Source organism: Hippopotamus amphibius, chromosome 6 (genome assembly GCF_030028045.1).
Source record: "Hippopotamus amphibius kiboko isolate mHipAmp2 chromosome 6, mHipAmp2.hap2, whole genome shotgun sequence".
Classification (NCBI taxonomy): domain Eukaryota; kingdom Metazoa; phylum Chordata; class Mammalia; order Artiodactyla; family Hippopotamidae; genus Hippopotamus; species Hippopotamus amphibius.
In genome coordinates this window covers 105,255,240-105,279,418 of record NC_080191.1, presented here as the reverse complement: position 1 = coordinate 105,279,418, position 24,179 = coordinate 105,255,240, and the positions used below count along the sequence as shown (strand labels likewise).

Below are 24,179 nucleotides of genomic sequence, written 5' to 3'. Positions count from 1 at the left end.
TAGAGAGGTGTGTTGATTTGCAGAGTCAGTTTGAAAGGTAGAGTTGAAAACCATCGAATTCTGTTGCTGTAGAAACAGTGGAGGTAACATGGCAGAAAGTACAGGCACAGGGTGACCAGATGAGACCAAAATTATCACCAGTCTCAGAAGAATCCAGCCATAAGAAAATTAAAGTATCGGAGCCGTAAGAAGGCAGATAAGCTGGTGGAAAACTAAAATTAAAGCGAGGAGAAAGGAATAGGATCAGTGGTGATTTAGAATTGTACCTCTAGAGAAGGTGCGCAACAATCCGCTTTAGAGAACATGTAAAACATAGACTGAGCTAGTTAAATGTCTTTTAATGCCAAATAAAATACACTCTTTATCTTCATTTTTGTTTTACTACTCCAGTTATGAGCCTCGTTTGGAATCTTCCTAAAATTCTGTGGTGATTCCTATTATCTCACTGATAAGAGGTGCAATTTCCCACAGGATGGTGGATTTTTCCCCTTTGTTTCCTTTCTTTAACCATTTTTCCCCTCTTCCTATTTTCTCATGTTAAAAAAAACAAAAAACAAACAAAAAGAACAACTTGCCAATCTTTTGCTGTTTGCTTTGTGTCTGGTCCATAATACCGTCCAACTTCAAAATCTAGCATTTTTCTGCCTATTCATACTTTGTTCTGGCCTGAATATCACTCTACAGGAAAACAAAGTATTTTCCTTTTAGTTAGAACCCCTCTTCCATCTCAGCTGCTAAGTAGGTCACATAATACCAGATCATTAGGTCAGCTTCTTCAGTCTTAATCTACTTTTATAATCATTTTGCAAGATACAGTTTTTGTGGAAGATTTGATTCAAGCCTCACACCACCTGTCACATCACTGATTCCTGTTGCATACAGATACAACCTCAGAATCCTTCGTAACACAGAAGTGAAAGCACCTGTTGCTAATCATTGAGATTCCCCCCACCCCCCACCATGGCTGCTGTCACGTGTATTTTAGGATTCCCAAGAAGGGGTTTGCTATATATATATATAGCATAGTTGTATGGGGATGAGTCCAAGAAATAAGAAAAGTGGAGGTAAAAAAATTACAGTTTTTGACTTCATTGCTCCTTGCTCTCGCTTTAACGACCCTGAAGATTGTGCATAGCTACTTCAAGGTAGGTTAGCCAGCATGCAAATTGAATCACATTTTGCAGTCATTGGTAAAACTTGCCACTGAAAGGAAACTTGCCTTGTTTCTTTGCAAGTGAAAGATTTCATTTATAACCTGAAAAATCATCTCTGGCTTTCCACGACATTTATAACCTGAAAAATCATCTCTGGCTTTCGACGTTTGCAAACTTTAGTTTTCATACATTAGGATTTCTTTGTGTCTAAGCACACCTGTGGATACAAAAGGGAAGCGGAAAGAGAACACCCCCCCCCCCCAGCAAAAAAAAAAGAAAAAAAGAATTGCTGTTTAGTGATGCTGAGGTATGTGTGAAGTTTGGGAATATTGCATATTTTGAGTATGAGGGAAGAGCATGCCTTTCAATTAAATTTAATGAGACTACAAGAATCCCATTATTCAAGGGAAATACTGTAATTTTCTTTACGGACTCTGCTAGGTCCCTGTCTGACGAAAGGACAGTTATGTATCTGTTAGTAAGTCCCGGTCGAAGATCTGGTAGAAAAGGAGTTTTTAAACTTGATCCTGCCTTTCAGCTCAGTCCACCTTCTTCAGCTGCTGTGCAGTCACTCTTCTCCACTGCCCTCAGATCCTCAGGAAAATGTACAGGAAGGAGAATTAGTTTCTTTGAATACTTCCTGCTATTTTCTTTTGGCCCCACTGTCTGCATTTTTCCTCAGTGTTGTTGAAGTCATCCATATCGTCTATTAGTGTAGCTCACATTTTTATTCCAAGCTGAAAGGAAGGGGAGGGCATGGTTCCTGATTATCTACATCAGAAATAGGATTGGTCTGCAAAGTCACACGTGGTTTATATGACAACTTGTACATAAACGTCATCTTTCCAAGAAGGCATTGAGGACTGCAAAGAGCGGTGGTCCCAGTTTCCCATCTGCCATGTTGTGGAGCCCCCAGGCAAGTTGCTTGACCTTTCAGGCTTCTAATTTCCCCTGTGAAATATGTTGAGTCAGACTGTTTCATGTCCCGGGCAGTTGCAGGTTCTGTGAGTTTGTTGCTGAAACAGGTGCACAAATGTAAAAAGGATGCTATGTTGATTGAAGGTCCTGCCGACAGGTGTCTTAGTCTGGGGATGGGTCACAGGGGGGCAAAGTTTGGAATAATGGAAGGGCTTGGTTTGTGGGGACACACTGCTATTTTGAGGTCTGTAGCCCAAAAGGATTATTTATGAGTGGCATATATTGAGGAGAACTGATTGTTTGGAATCCAGGGTATGAACTCCATGTTATATAGTGTGAGATGAGCTCAAGATTGATGTGATGTCATCTGAGACTTGTTTCTTGAAAACTGGAAGATCCCCCTCCCCCTCCCCCCGCTACCTCCTTATCAGGGACGTAGCAGAGTGAGGACAATATAGAGAGGAGGTGAGCTTCATTCAGCTTGGGGTGGGCTTGGCTTAACGATGTGGTGGGGTAGTGGTTGCCAACACAGTATAACTTAGAGATTGCTAAAGAGTTCCCTCCTTTAACATGTCTTTTTTGGGTTTTTTCACTGATGCCTTAAAGTCCACCTTTAATTTCTCATTTGGGGGGGTTGATAAAAGTTCTTCAGGGCAGGATATCACATCAAAGAGGAAAAAAGAGACTCAGTCCATGAGAAATCACAGGTTTGCAAGAGGTTTGTGAAATGGGGAGTAAATCAGCAGAAGGAGGCAGGGAATGATGCGAGGGAATGTCTTGAAGCCCATATTTGCAAGTTTGCCACTTGGTACCTGTAGCAAGCATTTTCATAGCCACCGCTGAGTGCCCATCCCCAAATGTCTCCTTTAAATGTTTACCTGTTTTTTACTTCTTGTACCAACACTAGGCTACTTGTTAGGGCATTACTTGGCTGGTTCATTGATGGTGTATTTGGTGGTTTGAATGAAATGCAGGTTAGGTAAAAATAAATTACTTTCAATATGGTCAAGGAAGTGAAGGCTGTAAGTAAAATATACATTCACCAACAGACAAATGCTATTAGGAAATCCAGCTCAGTCCATGCCAAGCTGTTACTGTCTAAATTGCCTTCTTTCTTCCTGGCTTGCAATTAATTTTTGCTTGTGTGTTTGGAGATTGGGGGAAGGGTAATAGCCTAATGGGTAATGATTTTATTTTAGTATTTTGATTAAAGAGACTAAATAACTTGGACCCTGGGTAACCATAAGGACTAAAGCCTTATCCATCAAGCTTAATTTCTAGGCAGAAAGTTGTGTTTATATTTTTGGATAAATTTAGCATTGTGTTAATTTATAACATAAAGTGATGAGATGTTTATGTGCTCATCTTCTACCCATTCCCACCTCCTTTCCAATCGTTCCTACTTTTCTTTTCTTTCTTTAATCCTTTGACTAGCTTCCTTCTGCCCTGTTCTCAGATTTTAAAGGCGTATCCTATATAACCATTTGCTCTTTGAAGAGGTGAGGAGAGCAAAGACCAACCCTTATTTGATTTGCAAACCTCCTTCCCTCTACCCCCACCCGCCTCCAACAGCCTGCCTCTGCCTTAATTCCGTTCCTTTCCCTGCCTGCATCCTGTGTCTGCCCTGCTGCTTTATCTCTTCTATTTGGGAAACCCAGGTGTCTTTGGGAAAAAAATTGTTAGTGTTCCTCTCCTGGCAGATAGACATTTCTCAGAGGATACTCTGCTAATCTTGCTTGCCTTTATAGTTATTGGGATGGTATGATGTTAACTAAGCCAGAGTGTGGATGCTTTCTTTATTCAGAGGTTGTAAACCCATTCACTGAGTTTGTAAGAGGACCAGGGAAAAACGGTGAGGTATATATATGTGCTAGTGCAATTGTCAGTCAAGAAATTTCAAGCTGTAAAACTACTGTTTTATGAATGAAGGTTCCTCCAGAAGTGAAATACATAAATGGGATAAAAGTCTTCCCCCATTTTGATTGACTTGAGGATCGGGTGAGGGCAGGGTGTTTTCATCAACACCCTGCACACACACACACACACACACACACACACACACACCCAGGGCACTGCGGAAACAGCCCTGGTAGAAACCCAGGACACAGTCTGGGAACCATTAACTAGTGATTAACTGTTTCCCTCCAACCATCTCTAAGAGGCATAGTCCTTTAGGGGCAAAAAACAAACAAGCAAAAAAACACGATAAGGAAATCTGTTCCAAGAACTCATAAATACCAAAGTTTTCTAATCTACTAGGAGCTTATATAAGATAGTTTTGGAATCATGTTTGAAGTATATCTATGTATACGGACACATGTATGTTGGAGGGCACACCCTCTTCAGGAGTTCTTAAATCTCTGTCCCACCTTCCCCTAGAGGGTCTGTGCATGAACTTGGATGGGATAAAAAAAACTTTATTTTCACTAATGTCTTACTGAAATTTGACATCTTAATTATCAATATAGGCAAGAGTCACAGTAGTATCAGCAATAATCTATGAATTTGTCACCAGTAAAAATCACAAATATTTTCATATCACATTTTTATTGCAGATCTCTCAAGATACTATTTTTGCTTATCGCTCCAAAATTACAGTAGTTTTTAGATCTCTTCCTAGAGCTCACTATTTGGTTCATTAATAAAGAAGCAGATATATTCCTATATGATACAATTTGGATGACTATTTCAGTACAGTTGGTTTTCTTTGTAATTTTATGCATTTTATTTCGCGCACATAAAAACATTGTTCTGAAAACAGTGGGCTTTACCAGACTGCCAGAAGGGTCCATGGCACGAAAGAGATGAGACCCATGATTAGATAAATTGTGTGTTGGAAGAAAAATTTATATATTTTTTTTAACACATTAGCTGAGGAGTTCTTGAATTTGCCTGGGAAAGATTTGTTATTTGTTTATTACTTTTTCGGATGCTTACTTTTCAAGTGCCCTTCACGCCCAAGCATGTAGGCAGTGGTTAAGATCATTGCAATGACATTCAAACAACAACAAAAACCTTACAGGCAACCTTGTCTCCAAAATTCCGATGCTCATATAATAGTGCTGGAATCTGGGGAGAGAGTACCTTTGCCCTTAGGCTAGAAACTCTTTGCCAGTTAAACTACACCTTTGCTATCAGCTTATACCTGAAGTTCAGGCTGTTCAGTAAGTGCTGGGAGAAATGATTCCCTCATGTCTGTCCCCACATCTCTTAGCCTCACAGTAGGTGGCACATAGATGTCACTTCGTAGTTATTTGTGGAAGGTTGGAATGATTCAGGAGAAAATCCATCGCCTTACAATTTTGCTCTCACAAAAGTGGGCATATTCCTAAGGTAGTCCCAGTGGGAGAAGTGGGGGGACCCTGTGCTCAGACAGAAGAGGGCCAGACTCCACCCCTGTCCTTCTGCCCCGGCCCCTCTCCAGACTTGCTCTCCCCAGAGTAACGCAGGACCAGGGGTTGTGAGGCGTGACTGCCGGCCTGTGGTGGCCCCAGCCTCCCTTGTCTCCTTTCATTGGTACATTTCTAACCTGGCCATTATCACTGGGACCCCCATGATGCTTCTAGAAATATTTATGCTTTCTTTTTTTAAAGCCACTTGTAGATTCCAGAATTTGAGTCCCTCCGTTAAGTCAGTTTGCATAATGGATAAAACGATATGGTTTTTGGCCACAAAATGGGTGTTACTTTATCAGCAGAATCATAAGCCACTTGGGAGCGTGTAATGACCCTGCCCGCTTGATTGTTCCTCCAAGATATGAGTCCCATAACTTTTACAAGCGCGAATTGCCTTCCCCTGGTTTTAAAAATTCTTTTGTTATCTCTCCTGGAATATCATAGAGGGAAGATTTAAATTTTTAATTCCCAGCCCCTAAATATGCATAATGGGAAGTATAGCTCATTTGACTCCTCAAATGATATCTGGGATGTTGAAAAGTTTTATATAAATCAATTAAAAATGCAATGGCAGAACTATTTGTTTAAATTAACCTGACAATAGATTATTTTTGTAAGCAAACAAACCAGTGTATCGAGTGCATCGTCACCTAACAGTTATTCATTTTATAGGCTCATATTTTTACAGTTTTTTTTTTTTTGGCACAAGGCATATATAGATATTCAACAGCCTTTTTTCTTAGTGATCGTGATTTTGAAGAGAAAAAATACATATTGTAAATTTTTAATAGTGACTTAAGAATACAACGTGATAAGAAATTTGCTTCCTAATATTTATAAGAGCATATATGTATTGGGGTTGACAGATTTGGAAAAGGGTGAGTTTCCCAGGAAGCTTCTACTTTAAGCAGTCTAGCGCATTTGCCTTTAACGGAAGCCTTTAGCAGTGCTTCTCTGCCTCCGAAACCCACTAGGCTGACCTTGTTTTGACTCTTATTCCGTTGAAATGCAGCATTCTTGTGAATGTGCATTGTGAACATTGCTGCAACACACAGCGCTCTCGGGAACTGTAGAGGCGTATACAGCTTTTTGCCACTACTTAAAAGCCCCCGACTGCCATTTTTCTATTTTCCTTTGATCCCGCAACTTGCTGCCACTTCAGTGTTGCAGGGAATCTTTTCCTATATTTTTCCACTCATTCACTGACATGTGAGCCTCAGGGCATCTCCAGGCCCCTTGGGTGAAGGCAAGTGAAGAGTATGCCACGGAGGGAGCTCTTTGTGTTGACATTTATTTGTGATAAATGTAACTCAGATAATGCAGATAGGGGCGTGTATTGAAATAAACCCAGCAGCCTTCGTTCATGGGAGAAATGCTTAGGGCCTGAACCAGAGCAGTAGGAATGGAAAAGAAGGATCAAATTCAAGAGACCTTCTGAAGGAGCAGAATTGACAGGAATTCATGATTGTTCGCTTATGGAGGAAGCAGACAAGAAAAATCAGATTTTTAAATGGAAGCTGTTTGCTATTTTTTTTAATTAAAAAGTAGTACTAGCCAATCTAGAAAAAAAATTTAATGCAAGCACAAAGGAGGGAAGAATATAAAAAATACCCATAATCCCAATTAACTAGAGATAGCCTGACTTATGTTCTTTATATACACACATGTGTATGTATATATACATGTACATACACATATATACGTATGTATACATGTACATACACATATACATGTATGTATACATGTATACGTACATAAGTGTGTGTGCTTATATATGACTTTCATTCATATGCTATACCCACCTTTTAATTCCCTATTGAGGGATGTTTAAGTTGTATTCAACTTTTGCTATCACAAATAATACTAGTGTAAACATTATTATATATAGTTAAATATTTGTATACATCTTAACTATTTCCTTAGGATTAATTCTCAGACGTAGAATTATTGGGTCAAAAAAGGCATTTGTGTTTTAAAGGCAATTGCTAGTCATTTTCTACATTCAGCATTTCCACGTTGTGCTTCAGAAAGATGGCACCAGTTTATACTTTGAGTACCAGCCTTTCAGCCCAGGTGACTGGGTGAGCAGTGATGCTGTTAATTGAGCTAAACTATATAGGAGGAGCCTCATGTTGGGAGGAAGATAGTGGGTTCAGGCTGGGGTGTAGTAACTGAATTATTTTCGTTAACTCCCTACGTGCTCACATTCCTTTGGATCATCTTTGTGATAACGACAACAGTAATATCATAACAGCTGACCTCCATTGTACTGTCACTGCGTGCCAAGCCTCGTGTATGAGTTTTCTCACTAATTCTTACAACCCTAGACATTACCCCCATTTTATAGAGGAGAAAATGGAGGTCTAGAGAACTCAAGGAACTTGACCAAGGTCACAGGGCAAGTCAGTAGTAGAACAGGTGTTAAAATGAAAACCCAGGCTTTCTTAACAAATAGATCTTCGAGGAGATGAAGTCACGGTAATTACCATATTCAAGAAAATATGGTAAAAAGCAGTGGCAAAAGAATGGTAAGCATAGTGGATTCCAAAGCAACTGGTCTACCTATTTTTCCTAGCGCATCGCTTATTCATCTATTTTTTTCATTACTCTTCTCACTCTAAATACTGCGCATTCTTCAAAGCCAAGCCAGCATGACTCTCCATCAACACAGACTTCTTTGACCACCCCAGCCCATCTCTTCTTTCTCACCTCTTGGTTCCCAGTGGATGTCAGCCCGTCATTGACCTTCACTGCGTACCACTTTGCTCTAATACTTGTTTTTGAATGCTGCCTCTTCCCAAATATGCTATGAGCCATTTAAGGCAAATGCTTTTGGTTAAGTTCATCGGACCTTTTCGTAGTCATCATGAGCCAGGCACTGGGCTAAACGTATCCTATTTCATTTGTACCAGCCGCAGCCTTGTGAGATGGATACCATTATTACCTGCACTTTGTAGAAGAGGATCTGGGGCTCAGAGAGGTAATTTGCTCAAGGTCGCATACATAAATGCCTATACAGGATGTAACCCTTAAGTGGTATGCTGAGTAACTGGAAGGGGAGTTATTATTTGGATGGGCAGAAAAAGAGGGGAGGGCTCTCCTGTTTGAGAGAACAGTATGGGGAATGGGTGTAGAATGTGGGGAAATTGGTAACAGCTAATAAACGATCTGATGAATTAGGACCTGAGTGTGATTGGAGGAACCTTCAGTGCAGCTCTAGGGAGGGTGACCTTTTTCTCTCTCTTGGGAAGCTATAAAGGTCATTTTGAGCAGTAGATTAACTTTGGGTAGTTTGAGAGCAAAGACCGGAGCAGTAATCATCATCCCAGCCCCCCTTTCTGAGGGCATCTCGTAAGAGGACTAAGGGGATTTGAGAAAGCTTCATTAAACCTGAGTGTTCACCCATCAGGAAGTTCCACAGGCCAAGTCAAACATCGTATTTACTTGCTTTTTGTAGGAACCACAGCTCCCTATGATAACCCTGTTCTCTCATTCTTCCCCAAAGCTCCAGTCCTCATGGGTATGTGCTTTCTCCCCTAAGTTAAGGGAGGAAAAGCGATGATTACTTAAAGGCTTTTTTTGTTCAGAAATTAAGAGAATTGTCCACTGGACGTAATTAAAAAGAATGTTTGGTGCCTAAGAGCACATTCCAGGAAAGACAAGTCAGTGGTGGGCAGAATGAAAAGGAGCAGACAGTTCTTTATGGTAGAAACAGAGGCCAAAATTGATGCAAATATTACAGCATGAACCTTGGGGGTATGGTGTTTTCTGTCTTTTAATGACACTTGCTATGAAGAGTGAGGAGAGAAGAAAAACTTAAGTAAGATTTTTTCTTTAACCAAACGTGGGGGTTTTTTGTTTTTGTTTTTGTTTTATTTTTTAAATTGATGTATAGCTAATTTCCAATGTTGTGTTAGTTTCAAGTGTACAGCAAAGTGATTCAGTTTTATGTCCATATATCTATTCTTTTTTCAGGTTGTTTTCCATTACAGGTTTCCATTATAGGTTATTACAAGATATTAAGTATAGTTCCCTGTGCTATATAGTAGGTCCTTATTGGTTATTTTATATATAGTAATGTATGTTCATCCAGAACTTCTAATTTATCCGTCCCCTCCCTTAAGTAAGACAGAGAGTATAAATGTTAAACAAGAGCCAAACCATATCACTGAAACTTACATAATGTCAAAATACATCTTAGATTGAGAGGGAAAAACATAAATTGTTTTTCAAAGTCTGTATTCAAGTATTGGACATGTAAGCCAGATTTTTATTTATTTCATTTAAACTGTGGAGAAACCATCCTGAAAGTAGGTTTGAAGTCTATGAAAAATTAATCTTTAAATTAGATATCTTCCAAATCAACTTTTTTAAAAATAAAGTGAAGATTTTCTTTGAAAATTCCGTTTCAATCGCATTGAGATGATCTTCTTGCCAGCTAGTTTAATATGTTGTCTAGAATTTCATAGTTTTATCTTCAGTCCTCCTGTGTCTCCTTCTCAGATTCTTCTTGAAAATATTCTTTAAAACTTTCCTGACAGTCTTTTTAAGTGAGAATCATTTTTATGTTTTTATCTACTCTGGCCAAACTATCATATGATAATCTTGTTATGAACCAAACAATCTATAGGAAAAGAAAAAACCACCATCTTTATGCTTTCCCCCAAGTCAGTGGCTTTGAGAAGGTAAAAAAGAAGTGAACAGTCAAACCACAGAAAACAGATGATTTCCTTTTTTTTTTTTTTTTGCTTGATTAAATTTTAAGCAAAATTGAAAAATAAAAATCATTTACCAGTGATTCTGAATATTTCTTCTAAACTCACTAAATTTTAATGTGAGCTTCCCCTAAATTGTAGAAGCATTTCTTTTCGCTAATGCCAAACCTCCAGAAACTCTGCTAGATGCATTTAACCTTTTAAAGACAAAGTGGCAAAAATTTACTCAAGTGAGAAATTTATGGATAGCCATCTTATGTCCTAATATTACCGCAGTATGGGAACCCACAGATTTTTGGCTAAGGTATTGAGTCCCTTAAACTGTAGAGTCTGGAGAGAGTTTAAAACAGTAACAGTTTAGAAGTTTAAAATAGTAATAATTTTAAAAAGTAGTATGATTATTCTTTTTTCCTAGCAAAAATACAAACATCAGAAACCACATCTTGAAAATACATATATTGGGGGACACACACATGTACATATATTCTATTTAAATATGTTTCTTTTTAAAACTCATCTTCGAACAAAGCGGCTGTAATGTGCTACTTTCGAATGGAAAATGCATGTGCTGCTGTGTCTCTGTTCAAATTTATTTCCCATGTTTTCTTGAATCCGACCAATGTTAACTTAGCAGGAAAAAGTTACTTTGAAATTCTCTTCACTTTACACAAAGTAGATATTAGTAAACTGGGGAGGAAGATTCATGTGTTTCCTGCTAATTCCATAGAGAACATGTATCTTTATTAATGTTAATGGTGGGGGCCTCTCATTATGTTATGGAATAATCTGCTTTACCAAAGGTTTTTCTCCTCAAGAACTTCATAACATTTAAAGGTTAATATGTTAGGTAAAGAACAATATCTTAAGATAAGTGTTTTTATTACGGGACATGATGGGATGGTTTTTATTAAATTACATGATGATTTGAATGGGGAGGAAGAAGTGCATCGCTTCTTTGCCCTCAACTTTAATGCCTTTAATCAAATAATGACCTTCTGGAAAATAGTTAATTTTCAGCATTTGGAAAGATCAATACCACTTTGCCACCAAAAAATGGCCCAGACGATGAAATTTGATGTATTTAAAGTATCATTTCACCCTTTTAACCTAGTAAATAATTGAAAATGCTTTCAGTATTGCTTTGCCACTGTTTTGTTTCTCACTGTTCAAAGTGTTACGATTGTTCTCGAAGGAAAGGTTAGAAGTGGGTGTGTGTGAAGGAAGGATGCAGGCCTCACACCTAGAAGTGGGACTGTACCCCCATCAGGCCTTGTGTGTCTCTGCATTAGGGGCCCGGAAGAAGCAATATGTTTTAGTACTATATTTGAGGTGGAGTGTGTGTAAAGCATAACAAGTGTGAAAATGGAACCCTTCTGGAGCGTTCAAGGGGTGGTTTAAAACATCATTAGTCACTTTGCATCTTTTGTGATGTCTTTAAACCTTTATGGTTAGGGTAAGAGATTCAGTAGCTCTGACAATTAGAACCCTTCCCCCCGACCGCCCCCCGCCCCAGCTTACAGAACATTGATATGAAATTACCCTCCAGCGCAGACAGCTTTGTAAATAAAAAAAAAAATTGCCCTCTATTAGCATGTTTGTGGGCAGATTAAAAACTGTCTTCATTAGCATAAGTAACACTTACAGATTCTTTTAAAAGTAGAAAATTATTTGCTGAATGATAAATTGCTAGCTCTGTAGTTAGTTGTTGTTGAAAATGTACTCATTCAAAATGCCTGGTGTAGTCTAGTCTACAATACTGACATTTTTTTGTGTGAGAAGTACTGTTTAATGGATTATGTACTTAATCCTGTTCCTACTACTTGCTAAAATGTAATTCATGCTTTCCACTAAAATGTTTGTATCAAATACCTCCCTATTTAGATTGATTTCTTTTAATATCATATATTATTATACTATATGCCCCAGAGATTGGAACAAAATACTCCTGCAAATAACACATAAAAGATGAGGGTGAGGGTGGGGGAATAAATAGAGACTATAAAATGTTTTGCTTTTTAGAACTCAAATTACCCATTCTGTTTTTTTAAATGTATTTTTCCTTCTTGTGGCGAGAATTATTTGTCATTTTCTTTCTCTTTTTATAGCTCTTGGGTTTAAAATGTATATGTACATAATGATAATATATACATTATCTGTATATTGTATTAAGTGACTGTTTTTTCTCAGAGAACACTGAAGTCTCTTTTCCCCTGAAGACTCGTGTTACGTGCTCATGGCTCTGTCACAGACCAGGCCTTGTAAGGGTTCTCTTTTTACGTGTGTGAGGCTTCCTAGCTACAGTCAATTCAGTCGTGAAAGGAGGTTGCTTTCTTGACTCAGTTAAAAATCACTGTGCACCCCTTATCCGTGAAAATAGTAGAAGCAAACTGAATTAGCTGCTCTAAAAAGAGTGGAGTGGAAATCAGAGATTGAGTTTGGGTGGAAATTAGCAGCTGAGAGATGAAGGTGCCAGGATTTTTATTTCAATGTGGTACAACAAGATTCTGTCGGTAAAGCACATCATTAGAATACTGAGTTTAGAACTGCTAATTTTTCCTTTAAAATGAGCATACAGTCGAGTGTTTCATGGACCATGATAAATTGCCATTGTGTTGTCATTGAGTTTGTTTTGCTTTTTTTCAGCACTGGTTTGGCAGTCGTTCTGCATTTCCTCTTTTCCTTTTTCTCCCCCTCCGATCTTCCAGGTCTTTCAGAGATTCCCTAACCAAAACCAGTCCAGAGAATGTTACTGATTTCATGCCGTCAGAGGCTTAGCATCTTCTGCACCATTTTCTTGCTTACGATGGCAAGGCACTTACAGATGGTTCTTGGTTCCTATAAAGTACATAACAGTATTTCCTTTGTGGCAGATGGATTTAAGACTTTTAGTTCTCAATAAGTGTAGGTTTACAATACATAACTTTACAGGATTTGTGTTGTATATAACAGGTTTGAACATATTATCTCAGAATTCATCTGCATGGCATTTTCAGCTTGTTCAGGGTCCATGCCAGTTTTTTTAAATAATAGGGGGAGTGCTGTGATTGATAGCAACAGCTCAAGGCGTGATTTTGAATAGAAACAAAGGGTTTAGAACAGAAGGTGTCAAATTAAACTTTGTCAGTTTGAAAAGTAGGAACATCCTGAAAGTTTTCCTAATTTATTTACATGTGGCTACTGTTTATATTTTGCCCTCTTTATATGCAGTGTAATGTTGCTTGGCAAATTTACTACATTAAAGTTTAGGTTGTTCCTTGTGCCATTTTAGTTTTCTGAGAATAGCTCCGTCTCATTATTTTAAGGCTGTTCGTCTCCTGTCTTTTCTACAGTTCCGAACAGTTGTGATCTAATTTAATTGTCAGAGCAGTTCCCTACCCCCGCCTATGGTCTTACGATATTTCAAGTCCCAGAGACCTGGCTTACAACGTAATTATGTTCACATTTTGCAACCAAGTGGTGCATTTTACTCACCTCCTCCACTCAGTAAATCTATACATGTATCCTTTAGAAAACCAACATAGTACTTAGGGAAATTACTAGTTTTATTTGTCCCATATTCCCAATATTCTGACATACTGTCTTCCTAAGTTTATTTGCTCTAACAATATCGCTTATGGAAAAGTGACCTCGGGAAAGGTATTGGGGAATTAGAAAGCGTTTGGCATTCTTCGTCACTTTCTGCAAAGCATGGATCAGATTACTGTCATCATTAATAGAGTCTCGATCGATCGGATTGGAGGGAGTCAGAATATTCCGAGGTATGTAAATAGTATTATAATAAATTAATCTTCTTTTTGCCAGTGTAAATTGGGAACGAGCCAGTTGATTTCTCTGCTGACAAAGAACTAGCCTGTCAGAATATCTGTTTTCCATTATTTGTTGAGAGCCACGCACATCAAGAAAAGCACACCGCCCCTCCCCCCATTTTTGTTTTTTTGGAATACCCTTGTAGAACTAACAGTTCCCAGCTGCACCGTTAAATATTTTTCTAAGAAGCATCTGATTTCAGTCTCTTAAAATCATCGTGTCTCATGAAAGGCTAGCGGAGACATGCTTCCGATTTAGAATTCATCACATTATTTTTAGATAAGGAATTAGAAGTATTATTTAAGGGCAGAGGTTAATAGCAAACTACTGGAAATGTTATGTTAGTCATGGGCAATTAATAAAAATAAGAATCCATCTTGTAAGTCTAGAGACACAGAAGTGACAATATGCGCAAAATATTTGTTGAATGAGTCAGGGCTCTTTCTCTGAAATATTTGTGAAACCAGCATGAGTGTGATTGTTTAGGAATTAGCTATCATTATTAGCCATTTTAAAAGAACTAATGATTTTCTTTTCCAAAGAACATCTGTGATCCACATGTTTTTTTTTTTTTTCCACATATATCCAAGTGCTAACTGATCTCTGTGTTACTTTAAAAAGTTTCTAAAAGGATTCGAAAAATTATGGAAGTTCTTCAGCTTTCTTTGAGAAGATTTTCTTACATGAATCGTTCTTAATTTAACTTTTGGGAATTTTTAGTTACAAGCATTTATTTCTAAAAAAAAAAAAGATTTAGATGCTCAATGTTAAGCACTTATTGCAAATAGTATAATTCTAGCTAAGTAAAGAAAAATGTTCTGTTCTGCTCTTGATGAACCTTCTAACATCACTTGAAAGGTAAATAAAATTGTAGTGATTTGCTGTGTTTAGGCATGGGGGCCTGTCATTGTCATAGCTAAAGAATGGAGACAAGGGTGGGGGAAGGTCATCTTTTCTTTTTTTGCCTCTGCTTTTTTTTTTTTCTTTCTGACATACAATAAACTGCATATATTTGAAGTGTACAATTTGATTTTTTTTTTCTTATTAGTAATGTACATATGGCAATCCCAATCTCCCAGTTCATCCGGTGGGGGGGTAATATTAACCATAGTTAATATTCAGGCCTTCAGGAAGATAGATCTAAAACCTGCCCTGCATCAGAACAGAGGTAAAGTATAAAGAAATAGCTCAGATGTCAGAAAATATAAAATATTCTCATGGCTTAATCCAGATAGCAAATATTTGTCAGTGAGACCTAAATAAACATCTCCGGGGCACCACATGCAAGTGGGTCTCGAATATGTCAGATACTCAAATACAGTTTTGTAGTTAATGTTCTATTCACATAAATAGAGCTAAAATGTGACACAGCATCATATGATTCTGCACAGAAGCATAGAACTGCCGTTTAGAAGCAAAGCATGTTCAATGACACTGTCATCACAATTATTTTTAGTTTTTATTGAGCTAATATTCTTTCAGGTAAATCTTCAGTTTACTGCCTATTCTCTTAGCCTGGAATTATGCATTCAGTAGCATCAAATGAGTGCATGATTGTATGCCTGTCCCTAGGTAATTATTTGTTTAATTAAATGACATGTTGAATGGAGAAGGCCTCTTAGTTAGGGTTAAGGTTAGTAGATGTCATGAGGTTTAGCAGCTGTCACCCTTGGTTGGGTAGTACATGGGCCTTGGTAAGCTAGTGTATCAGTCTCCATCTTTTCTTTTAAAATTTCTCAAATAGGCCATTTCAGGGAGAATAGGCCTTGCTTCTTCCCACTGTATATTACAGTTAGAAGAGAATTTCTCCAGTGGTTCAGTTGGAGAAGAAGGAAGGGAAAGTCTTAACCATTTTCTGATGTCACCCAAAAGGAACCAAAGGGAAAAAAAAAGGCAACTCCCCTTGGCCAGTTCTAAAACTCAGATACTAAACTGTACTCTTTCCATTCCCATCCAACTAATTGAATTTACTTAGAATTTCCAAGAAACCCCTTTGTCTTAGGTCAAGTTCCCTAAAGCAGAGGCTAAGATAAGGAATCAGAGGCTTAAAATTTGGTGAGGGATCTGGCAGGAGTTCAGGAGGACAAGAAAGAGGAAGAGGTTCAGTAAGCATGTGGTGTCAGGTGAAGTCTGTATTGATCGGGAGAGACAGTAAGGAGATTGGGGATGGCATCTCTGGCCATCTCTAGAGAGTGAAGGGTGGAGTGGGCCATCACGGTGGGGCTAGAGGACGGGTCAGCCAGTCACCGGCCACCCCGGGGTGAAGGGGCCAGTGAGGAGGCAGGGTAAGCCTCAGGGCGCCTGCAGGCGAGATGGCTCCGAGACATTTCTCCAGAAAAGAGCGACGGTGAACTGATGGCAGGCAGCACGGCAGCTGGGGCTGGTTGCCTGGGCTGGTGAAGGGGACGTGAGTGGGACCTCCTCCCTCTTACTCTCCACCCCGTTGCTTAGTGTCCAGCCAAGAAGAAGAAGGTCTGAGATGATGAGAGAGCGGTGAGACAGTGTCCTCTGTTGGCTACTCAGTTCTTGACTGAGAATCAAAAACTGGGCCTTAGGAGGCATCAGAGAGGTTCCGGTTTTGGCATTCAGTGGACATTTCCTTCTCTCTCAGCCCAGGAGGTCTATTAAAATGCTTGCTTGATGAACCATATGTGTATACGGCAGCAGGCAGGTGTCTTTCTGGAAAGTTCTGTCTTGGAGAATTCTTCTAATGCTCATTCTAAACATAATGCCGTACCTTGGACAACATTCTTACTCACACAACTGCACATGCCCTTTCTCTCCCTTTCCTACACACACACACACACACACACACACACACACACACACACACACACATTCACGGAGATGCCTTTGTAATACAAAAATTATAAACGTAGGGAATCCTTTTAGGAAAACAAATTATTCTAAAACCCTGTCCTAGCCCTTCTTAAATATCTTCAGATCCTCAGATGGCCCCTCATCAGACAAGAAGCACACTCAGCCTTGCTTTTTGCCTCTGATACATTCTGCAGAGTCCACGGTGGATGGGTCTTGCCCTTGGAGTCTGAAAAATAGCACCCGCCTTTAAGATGCAAATCTGAACGTGTATTAGAAACAGTGCCCGCGGCATTAATAGCCATAGCTATTCTCTCTTAACAGGTTAAAAAAAAAATTTTAAGCGAATTGGAGTGTTTTTAGCTTGTGAAAAATGTTAACTTCATACGGTCCTTCCTTTTCAGCTCCTAATGGAAAATGTCAGCCTCCCCCCACCCCCCACTGGCCTGAACTGACCTGTTATGCCCTTGTCTCTAAGGGGTGGCTGTGTGAGCTGTTACGTTGGAAAGAAGATCCTTCTCCAGAAAACAGGACCCTGTGGGAGAACCTGTCCATGATCCGAAGGTTCCTCAGCCTCCCTCAGCCCGAACGCGATGCCATTTACGAACAGGAGAGCAACGCGGTGCATCACCATGGCGACCGGCCGCCCCACATCATCCACGTGCCCGCAGAGCAGATTCAGGTTCGTTTACCTTGGCCAATGCAATATAACACTCGGTAAACAGAGGTTTAAACTTAGCAGGGAAGTGAGCGTTTCTCTCCTTCCCGCCAGTCTAAACATAGGCTTTTGAGCAAGAGATAACAGTACACTGCCATCTCGCTCAGGGAGAGAAAAGGGATGTGAACGCATGTTTCTTGGGACTTGTGTATTGTGTTCCCCTCCCCTCCCCCAAAGCGGCAGGACCACCCCTTCTACACTTCTTATTTGGCAAGTCTGTCTTTGTTAGAATTGGGTTGCTTTGTTGCGTGAGAGCTGAAGAATTTTGTTGTCGCTTTTGAAAAATCAAAATTTTTTAAACGCCACCTATTTTTTACTGAATACCAATACTGACCCCGAGGAAAGGCATGGCTGCTGTTTCTGTAGAGGAAGTTTATAGGATCACAATTGTATACCGTGGATTCTGTCCAAAAGAGAGGAGGGGAGGGAAACCAAACTGGCTTCTGACTTCCGACTCCCTGGCCCAGCCTTCACTTTGTAGCTCTATCCCCACAGCCTCAAGGGAGCACAGGTTAGAGGTGAGTCATGTCTGTCTGTCTTTCCTTCAGAGCCCCTCTCCCACCACCCTTGGGAAAGGAGAGTCTGGAGGCGTTTTCTTGCCAGGCCTGCTGACCGCCACACCGTGGCGCGGTGCTGCTCCGCAGGTGAGCGGGCACAAGTTACCTGTACCAGCAAGAGAGGGACACGCAAAGGGGGTGGCGCCCAGACCTGCTCCCTTGGTCAGGATGCTCGACCTTGCAAAGGCCATGCTAACCGTGGCATTGGCCAAAGACCACTGTGCCGGCAGAGTCAGCCCCGGGCTCAACTTGTCACATCCTGGGACCTGTCTCTACTCAGGGACCTGTCTCCACTCGTCCACTGAGTGGATCCCTTAAGTTCATCCCCAGTCAATTTAGATTGGGAAGGTCTGGGCCCACGTAGTTGTTGGCCTCCGTTGTTTAGGAAGTGTGTTGAAATTGAACGTGAGCCGTACAAATTATTTCTGTTAAATCTGAGGGGATGCTTTTAGCTTCAGGGAAAATGCCACTGCCTTCCAGAGTCCTAAAATTCTATACTCTCTTTGTTGAATCACCTACATCTTATTTCTTGGTACTGTTATTCTTGGGGGTGGGGGTGGGGGTGGGGGACGCACACACACACTAATAGGGTTATCCATCCACGAAGAAAAAAATCCTTGAATGTATATTAAAGACATATTGAAATAGAGAACCCCTTAGGATATCAAGCACTAAAATAATCTTGAAAGTCTGCAAAATTTACTGTTTAGCAAAAACCAAAAAAAGATGTCTGGTAAGTTAAAAAAAAATAGTACTGGTTTGAAAATGTAAATTGTTTTTAATAAAATTGCATCTTGGGATTAAGGACATGCTTAGGGCACAGTACAAATATTCTAATATTTTGGGCTTCCTCAGGTTGATTTGCTTTGCTGATAAGAATCTTGGATGTAGAGTGTATATATTATGTGCATGTGTCACACGTTTGTTATGTATAATTGTGTATGGAAATGACAGCACATATACAGATACTAATTAGGAAAAAGTGTCTGTATACACTAAATTTAAATCCTAATCACATCTGAGTTTAGTATCGACAAAACAATTTGCTAGCCAGTTTGTGGGATGGATGGAACCTTTATTTTGCGGTAAGAAAAAAATTTGCAGTGTCAGCCCAGTGCAATTTGGTAAGCAATCTGTGTGTTAGGTTGAAATTGTCTAGTAGGAAATTCACAAACTTGAGACTGTCAAAAACCCTTTGGATTCACAAAGGCTAATGCTGCAGAAAAGCAGAAGCTTACCCATTTTATTTGGAACGTAAGTAAGACTTCTGTATGCTTGCTCCACGTTTTAGCCATCCAGTGAAATGGGACACACGTTTCCTTCCCAGCGTCTCCATAGCTCGCCTTTCGAAAATGCCTTTGAAATTCTTACTTCTCAATCTACATTTAAAATCTGTTAATTACGGACATCATAGTTTGCTTTGCCGTCTTCACCTGTGATGAGTATCCCGGTGAAGTGTATGGCTGACATTTTCAGAGCACTGAGTTCCAGGGGTGAGTTAGCCCGACCTCTGACAAGGAAGCCCAGGAGCCCCCCCTGTCCCCCAAGCCCTCTTAATTCCTCCCTTCCTGGTGGTCATTCTGACTTTCTTCCTAGTGCTGTGGGCCATTTAGCTGGCCTGCCTTTCTGCCCAGAATCCGCATCCTGGTCCGGGTGCAGGCCGGTGCATGTAGGACGCCGAACCACGTGCTCGCTCGTTCGGAGGCCGCCTTTGCCCCGAGAGAGGCCCCTGCGTGGCAGCGAAGCGCACCGCTGACCCTGTGCTTGTTTCTTCCCCGCAGCAACCGCAGGCGCAGGCGCAGCCGCAGCCGGCGCCGCCCCCCGCACAGGCGCAGGCGCAGCAGCCCCCGAGTGGGCCCCGGCTCCCGCCGCGGCAGCCCACCGTGGCCGCGCCCGCGGAGGTGGAGGACGAGAGCCGGCAGAAGGCGCGGCCGCGGACCAAGATCTCGGTGGAGGCGCTGGGCATCCTGCAGAGCTTCATCCAAGACGTGGGCCTGTATCCGGACGAGGAGGCCATCCAGACTCTGTCCGCCCAGCTGGACCTGCCCAAGTACACCATCATCAAGTTTTTTCAGAACCAGCGGTACTATCTCAAGCATCACGGCAAGCTGAAGGACAACTCGGGCCTGGAGGTGGACGTGGCCGAGTACAAGGAGGAGGAGTTGCTTAAGGATTTGGAGGAGAGTGTCCAAGACAAAAATGCTAACACCCTTTTCTCGGTGAAACTAGAAGACGAGCTGGCGGTGGAAGGGAACACAGACATTAACGCCGACGTCAAAGACTGAGATGAAAGTCGTCTTTTTCTCCATCAGCATCCCTGATATTGACTAACGCACGGAAAGTCCACCCTGTACTCGCTCAGCAAACCTTGTCCATTGTTTGGCCAATGAATCTTCAGAAACTTGCACAAACAGGAAAGTCGAGAAAGGATGATACAGACTGCACTAAATGTTTTACTCTCTTTTACAAACTGCTTGGCAGCCCCAGGTGAAGCATCGGATTGTTTGGTATTAAAAATGAAAGTTTGTGTTCACGGAACACACCCGAGTGTGTACCCCGTAAGCATGATACCAGTGATTTTTTTTTTTAATTATTATGATTCTGGAGCCTCAAACAAGGATTATAACTTCTGTGATTATGATTTCCTTCCTTTAATTATTTCTGTAACACTTCACACTGATCTTTGGAAACTCGCCCCTTGTTTTAAAAAAAAAGAAAAAAAAGTTTGTTACTCTATTGTATGTTACAAAAGAACTATAGACTGTGGAATGCAGTTTAAAGATGACATATGCCAACAAATGCCTTGTATTATATGGCACTGCCGTAATTCAAATTTGTTTTTATTTTGGAAATAAAAGTTCACTGTAATTGTTTTTTTCATTCTCATTGTTACATGATTTTTTAAAAAATGAAAAGAAAATGTGAAACACAATTTAGTCCTCATTATTTATTTGTAGATCCTGCAGCATCATGTTGTAATTAATTTTTTGGAAGTTTCCGTTAAATGTAATATTGCTTCTCTTGTTACCATACTGATTCTTTTCTATTTATAAATGTATTTTGATGGGCAGTAAAACAAAGTGTCTTAAAAGTTTTAAATAGATAAAATGTGCTTTACACAGTTGCCTATAAAAAGTGCTCTATGTTATCCAAGCAATTCATACTATAAGCTTCACTCTTATTGTTGTATGCAATTTTTACGATCATGCAAATAAGCTTAGGTAAATAAAACTAATAGATCACCTTAGAAGATTATGCAATTAATGTGAAAATAATTGATGTTTGCAATGTGTCTTCCTTTGGTTTACAATCAATTTTAAAGCTACATCTGTATAAAATTTCTGTATAAAGGTGTTATTTCTTTTTTATGAGTTTATGGCTATGAAAACACCAGCTATTTTGTTACAGCTGGATGTTTTTATAAGTGTATCACAATTTTCTTTATGCAGAAATGTTCTGATTAGGAGTGGTTATTGACTGTAACTACACAATTAAAATTGTTTGTATGGTATGACATGGTAGGGTTTGTCTGCTTATGTGAAGTAACTTAGAGTCCAAGACGGCCCTCTCAGTTAGATGCATGTTAATACTTTCTTGATGATATTTTACAGAAAAAGAGCAATTGAAAAGTCACTTGAAACACTGTAAATTTAAATCACAAACACATGCTCATTTTTTAAGTTTAACAGTGAAGATGATAACCTGCTTTTGGTTAACATTTTACTTAATAAACAGATAGGCTGATGGTCAAAACACTCACCAACAAAGACATCAATTCAGTCTCTAGCAGATATGTGCTTAGAATTGATTCATCTGCATTTATTTACTTCACAGTACTTCCATCATGGCAGCACTATTTTTTAAGCTGATGTATAAATATTTTTAAAGACCATTCATAGTAACATAAGTAGGGGGAAAAATGGACCTTCTGTATAAAAACTCCTTGGTAAGCAATGTATTTTTTTTAAGTTGTAAATGGAATATAAGTTCATAACTCTGAGCTCACTTGGTTGTGTATGTCATAATTATACGAATTCCATGAAGAAAATAAGAATAACACACCTAGAACTGAAACACACGCTTCAAAATTCTTGCAGCATAAAACTCAGTAAACTCCAGGATGTGAAGTGAAGTGTTGCTAACGGTCATGGAAAGCATTGGGGCCGGTTTTTGATTATTTTTTTCCCACACGTTCACTTTACCTTTGCTGCTGCTTTTAAAGTTTTCCTACCTGTTAGCGGTGTCTGAGTTCCCTTGGTTCTGAAATCACCAACTCTCTTCCAGCCCCATTTTTTCCCTGGGCCCTGATGAGCTCATTGGCGGGTAACTGAACTGCTTTAATGCTGAACTTAAGAAAATGGGATCACTGAAAACTCCCAGTTCGGCTTTCAAAGTTACTATTTACTTTTGAAGCACAGCTGAACTACTTCGAAGGCAGCTGGTTGGCTGTAAACTTAAAATTACATTGGAAAAGTTTTCAGTCCTTTTCATTAAATGAGAGAATAACTTAAACATTTCTTGCTTATTACTAGGGTTCAGAAAGTCATTTAAGCAAAAGAGGTTTAAGTTAAAATAGAAACTAGATCCTATGTATTAAAAAATAAAATAATTAATATGCCATGAAGCTTAAAGAAAAACAACCTATCTTATTTTTCTCTGAGTTTAAAGGGAAAACCTAGAGCAGAGGCTAGTTTGGTTTTTTGGTTTTTTTTTTTTTTACACCAGCACAACACCTAATATAAGGTGTCAGCGATTTAATACCTTTTTTAGAAGGAGAATTTGGGTTGCAGATAAGATTTTCTCATTCCCAGTAACCTCCTAATTTCTTTGGAAATAACATTTTTGATGAATTGATGAGTGTGGATAAGAAATCAGCCTGACGATACTAATAAAATTCTCACTTAGACCCTTTAACTCAAGCAGCATGATCTTGCTAACATGATGTTTTAAACTCAGAAGGAAAAAGCACATGTCTGTAAACAATGATTGTCATGATGGAGGGAGCAAAATTGTTTTCCAGGAAGGCGGCACATTTTGCAAGAGGTTTGTCTGAGTAACACTCCACGTTGCTCCCCCAATGTCATATATTGCTCATATGGGTCCCAGTGTTGCCAGCGGTTATGGCAAAATTCCTTGAACAAACTTCGTTGTGTCCAAGTATTTCAGAAACTTTTAAAAGCTGGGCATGACATAGCGCTTCGTGCGGTTAAGACCTTAGCAGAGTCAGGTAGTTTACGGGTAATATTCAACCTCGTGCATCTGAATCTCATGGATTCCTTCCCTCAGCACTTTGCCACTAATTTGTATTACACTCTGTGGCCATATAATACTTGCACATTATGCAAAAAATAATGTTGATAGTATCTCCTTGACACACAATATGCAGAGTTGACACATAACCTTTGAAAACCGAGGTAACTAATATGTGTGCCCTAGTTGTGTGGCACTTGGTTACAAAGCCTGTACATATTATATATAAAATGTGTATCAATTAACATTTAGTCCTAAGGAATTCTGAGCTTAAAAGAAGTGGTTTTTTTCTGCATTAGTGATATCTATATCTAACTGTGCTTATCTAAAATATATAGCTTGAGTAGAAAACATTTTCTAATGGTTCAAGATTGAGTGAAAATGACAATCTCATACATTCCATTATTCAATTCTGCCCTATTCCATATTGTTATTATTGGCTGATATTAAGGTCCTTGATTGTCACGATATTGTCAATAAAAGGTATTCTGAACTGCCTGGTGATATTTTCAAAAAGAGCAATTAAAATGTGTATACCCTATTATATAGCCATCGGAAAATTGGACTCTTGTGTTAAAGCAAGTCAGAAATTTGCATGATAGCGTGGAGACCCCATGGAGGTCCAAAAATATTAATCCTATCTAAATTATCAGAAGGTACCGATACTATAGTTAACCTTACAAATAAATATTTTTTACTTTTAAAGGGAGTGTATCATGGATTCAGCATTTCTTCTGAAGCAATCCATTTAATGTAAATACTAAATGCACATCTTTCGACAAAGGCTAAACTACATCTGTTAACGCACATTTTTTATAAAATTTGAAGTACCCTCATTTAAGAAATGT

The 24,179-nt window shown here is 39.5% G+C and overlaps 1 protein-coding gene across 4 annotated transcripts in view; it reads left to right on the top strand.

Moving 5' to 3' along the window:
• The window catches only part of SATB1 (SATB homeobox 1), a 78,623-nt gene extending 56,844 nt beyond the window's left edge, over nucleotides 1-21,779 (top strand). For 3 of the 4 annotated variants that reach the window (XM_057739511.1, XM_057739513.1, XM_057739512.1), the window contains 3 exons: nucleotides 17,285-17,488; nucleotides 18,073-18,168; nucleotides 19,863-21,779. In XM_057739511.1, coding sequence (XP_057595494.1) covers nucleotides 17,285-17,488; nucleotides 18,073-18,168; nucleotides 19,863-20,366 — 804 coding nt within the window. In that variant the 3' untranslated portion in view covers nucleotides 20,367-21,779. The remainder of the gene's footprint in view (nucleotides 1-17,284; nucleotides 17,489-18,072; nucleotides 18,169-19,862) is intronic. The other variant, XM_057739514.1, reaches the window with a different exon arrangement.
• The last annotated feature ends 2,400 nt before the right edge of the window (nucleotides 21,780-24,179 follow it).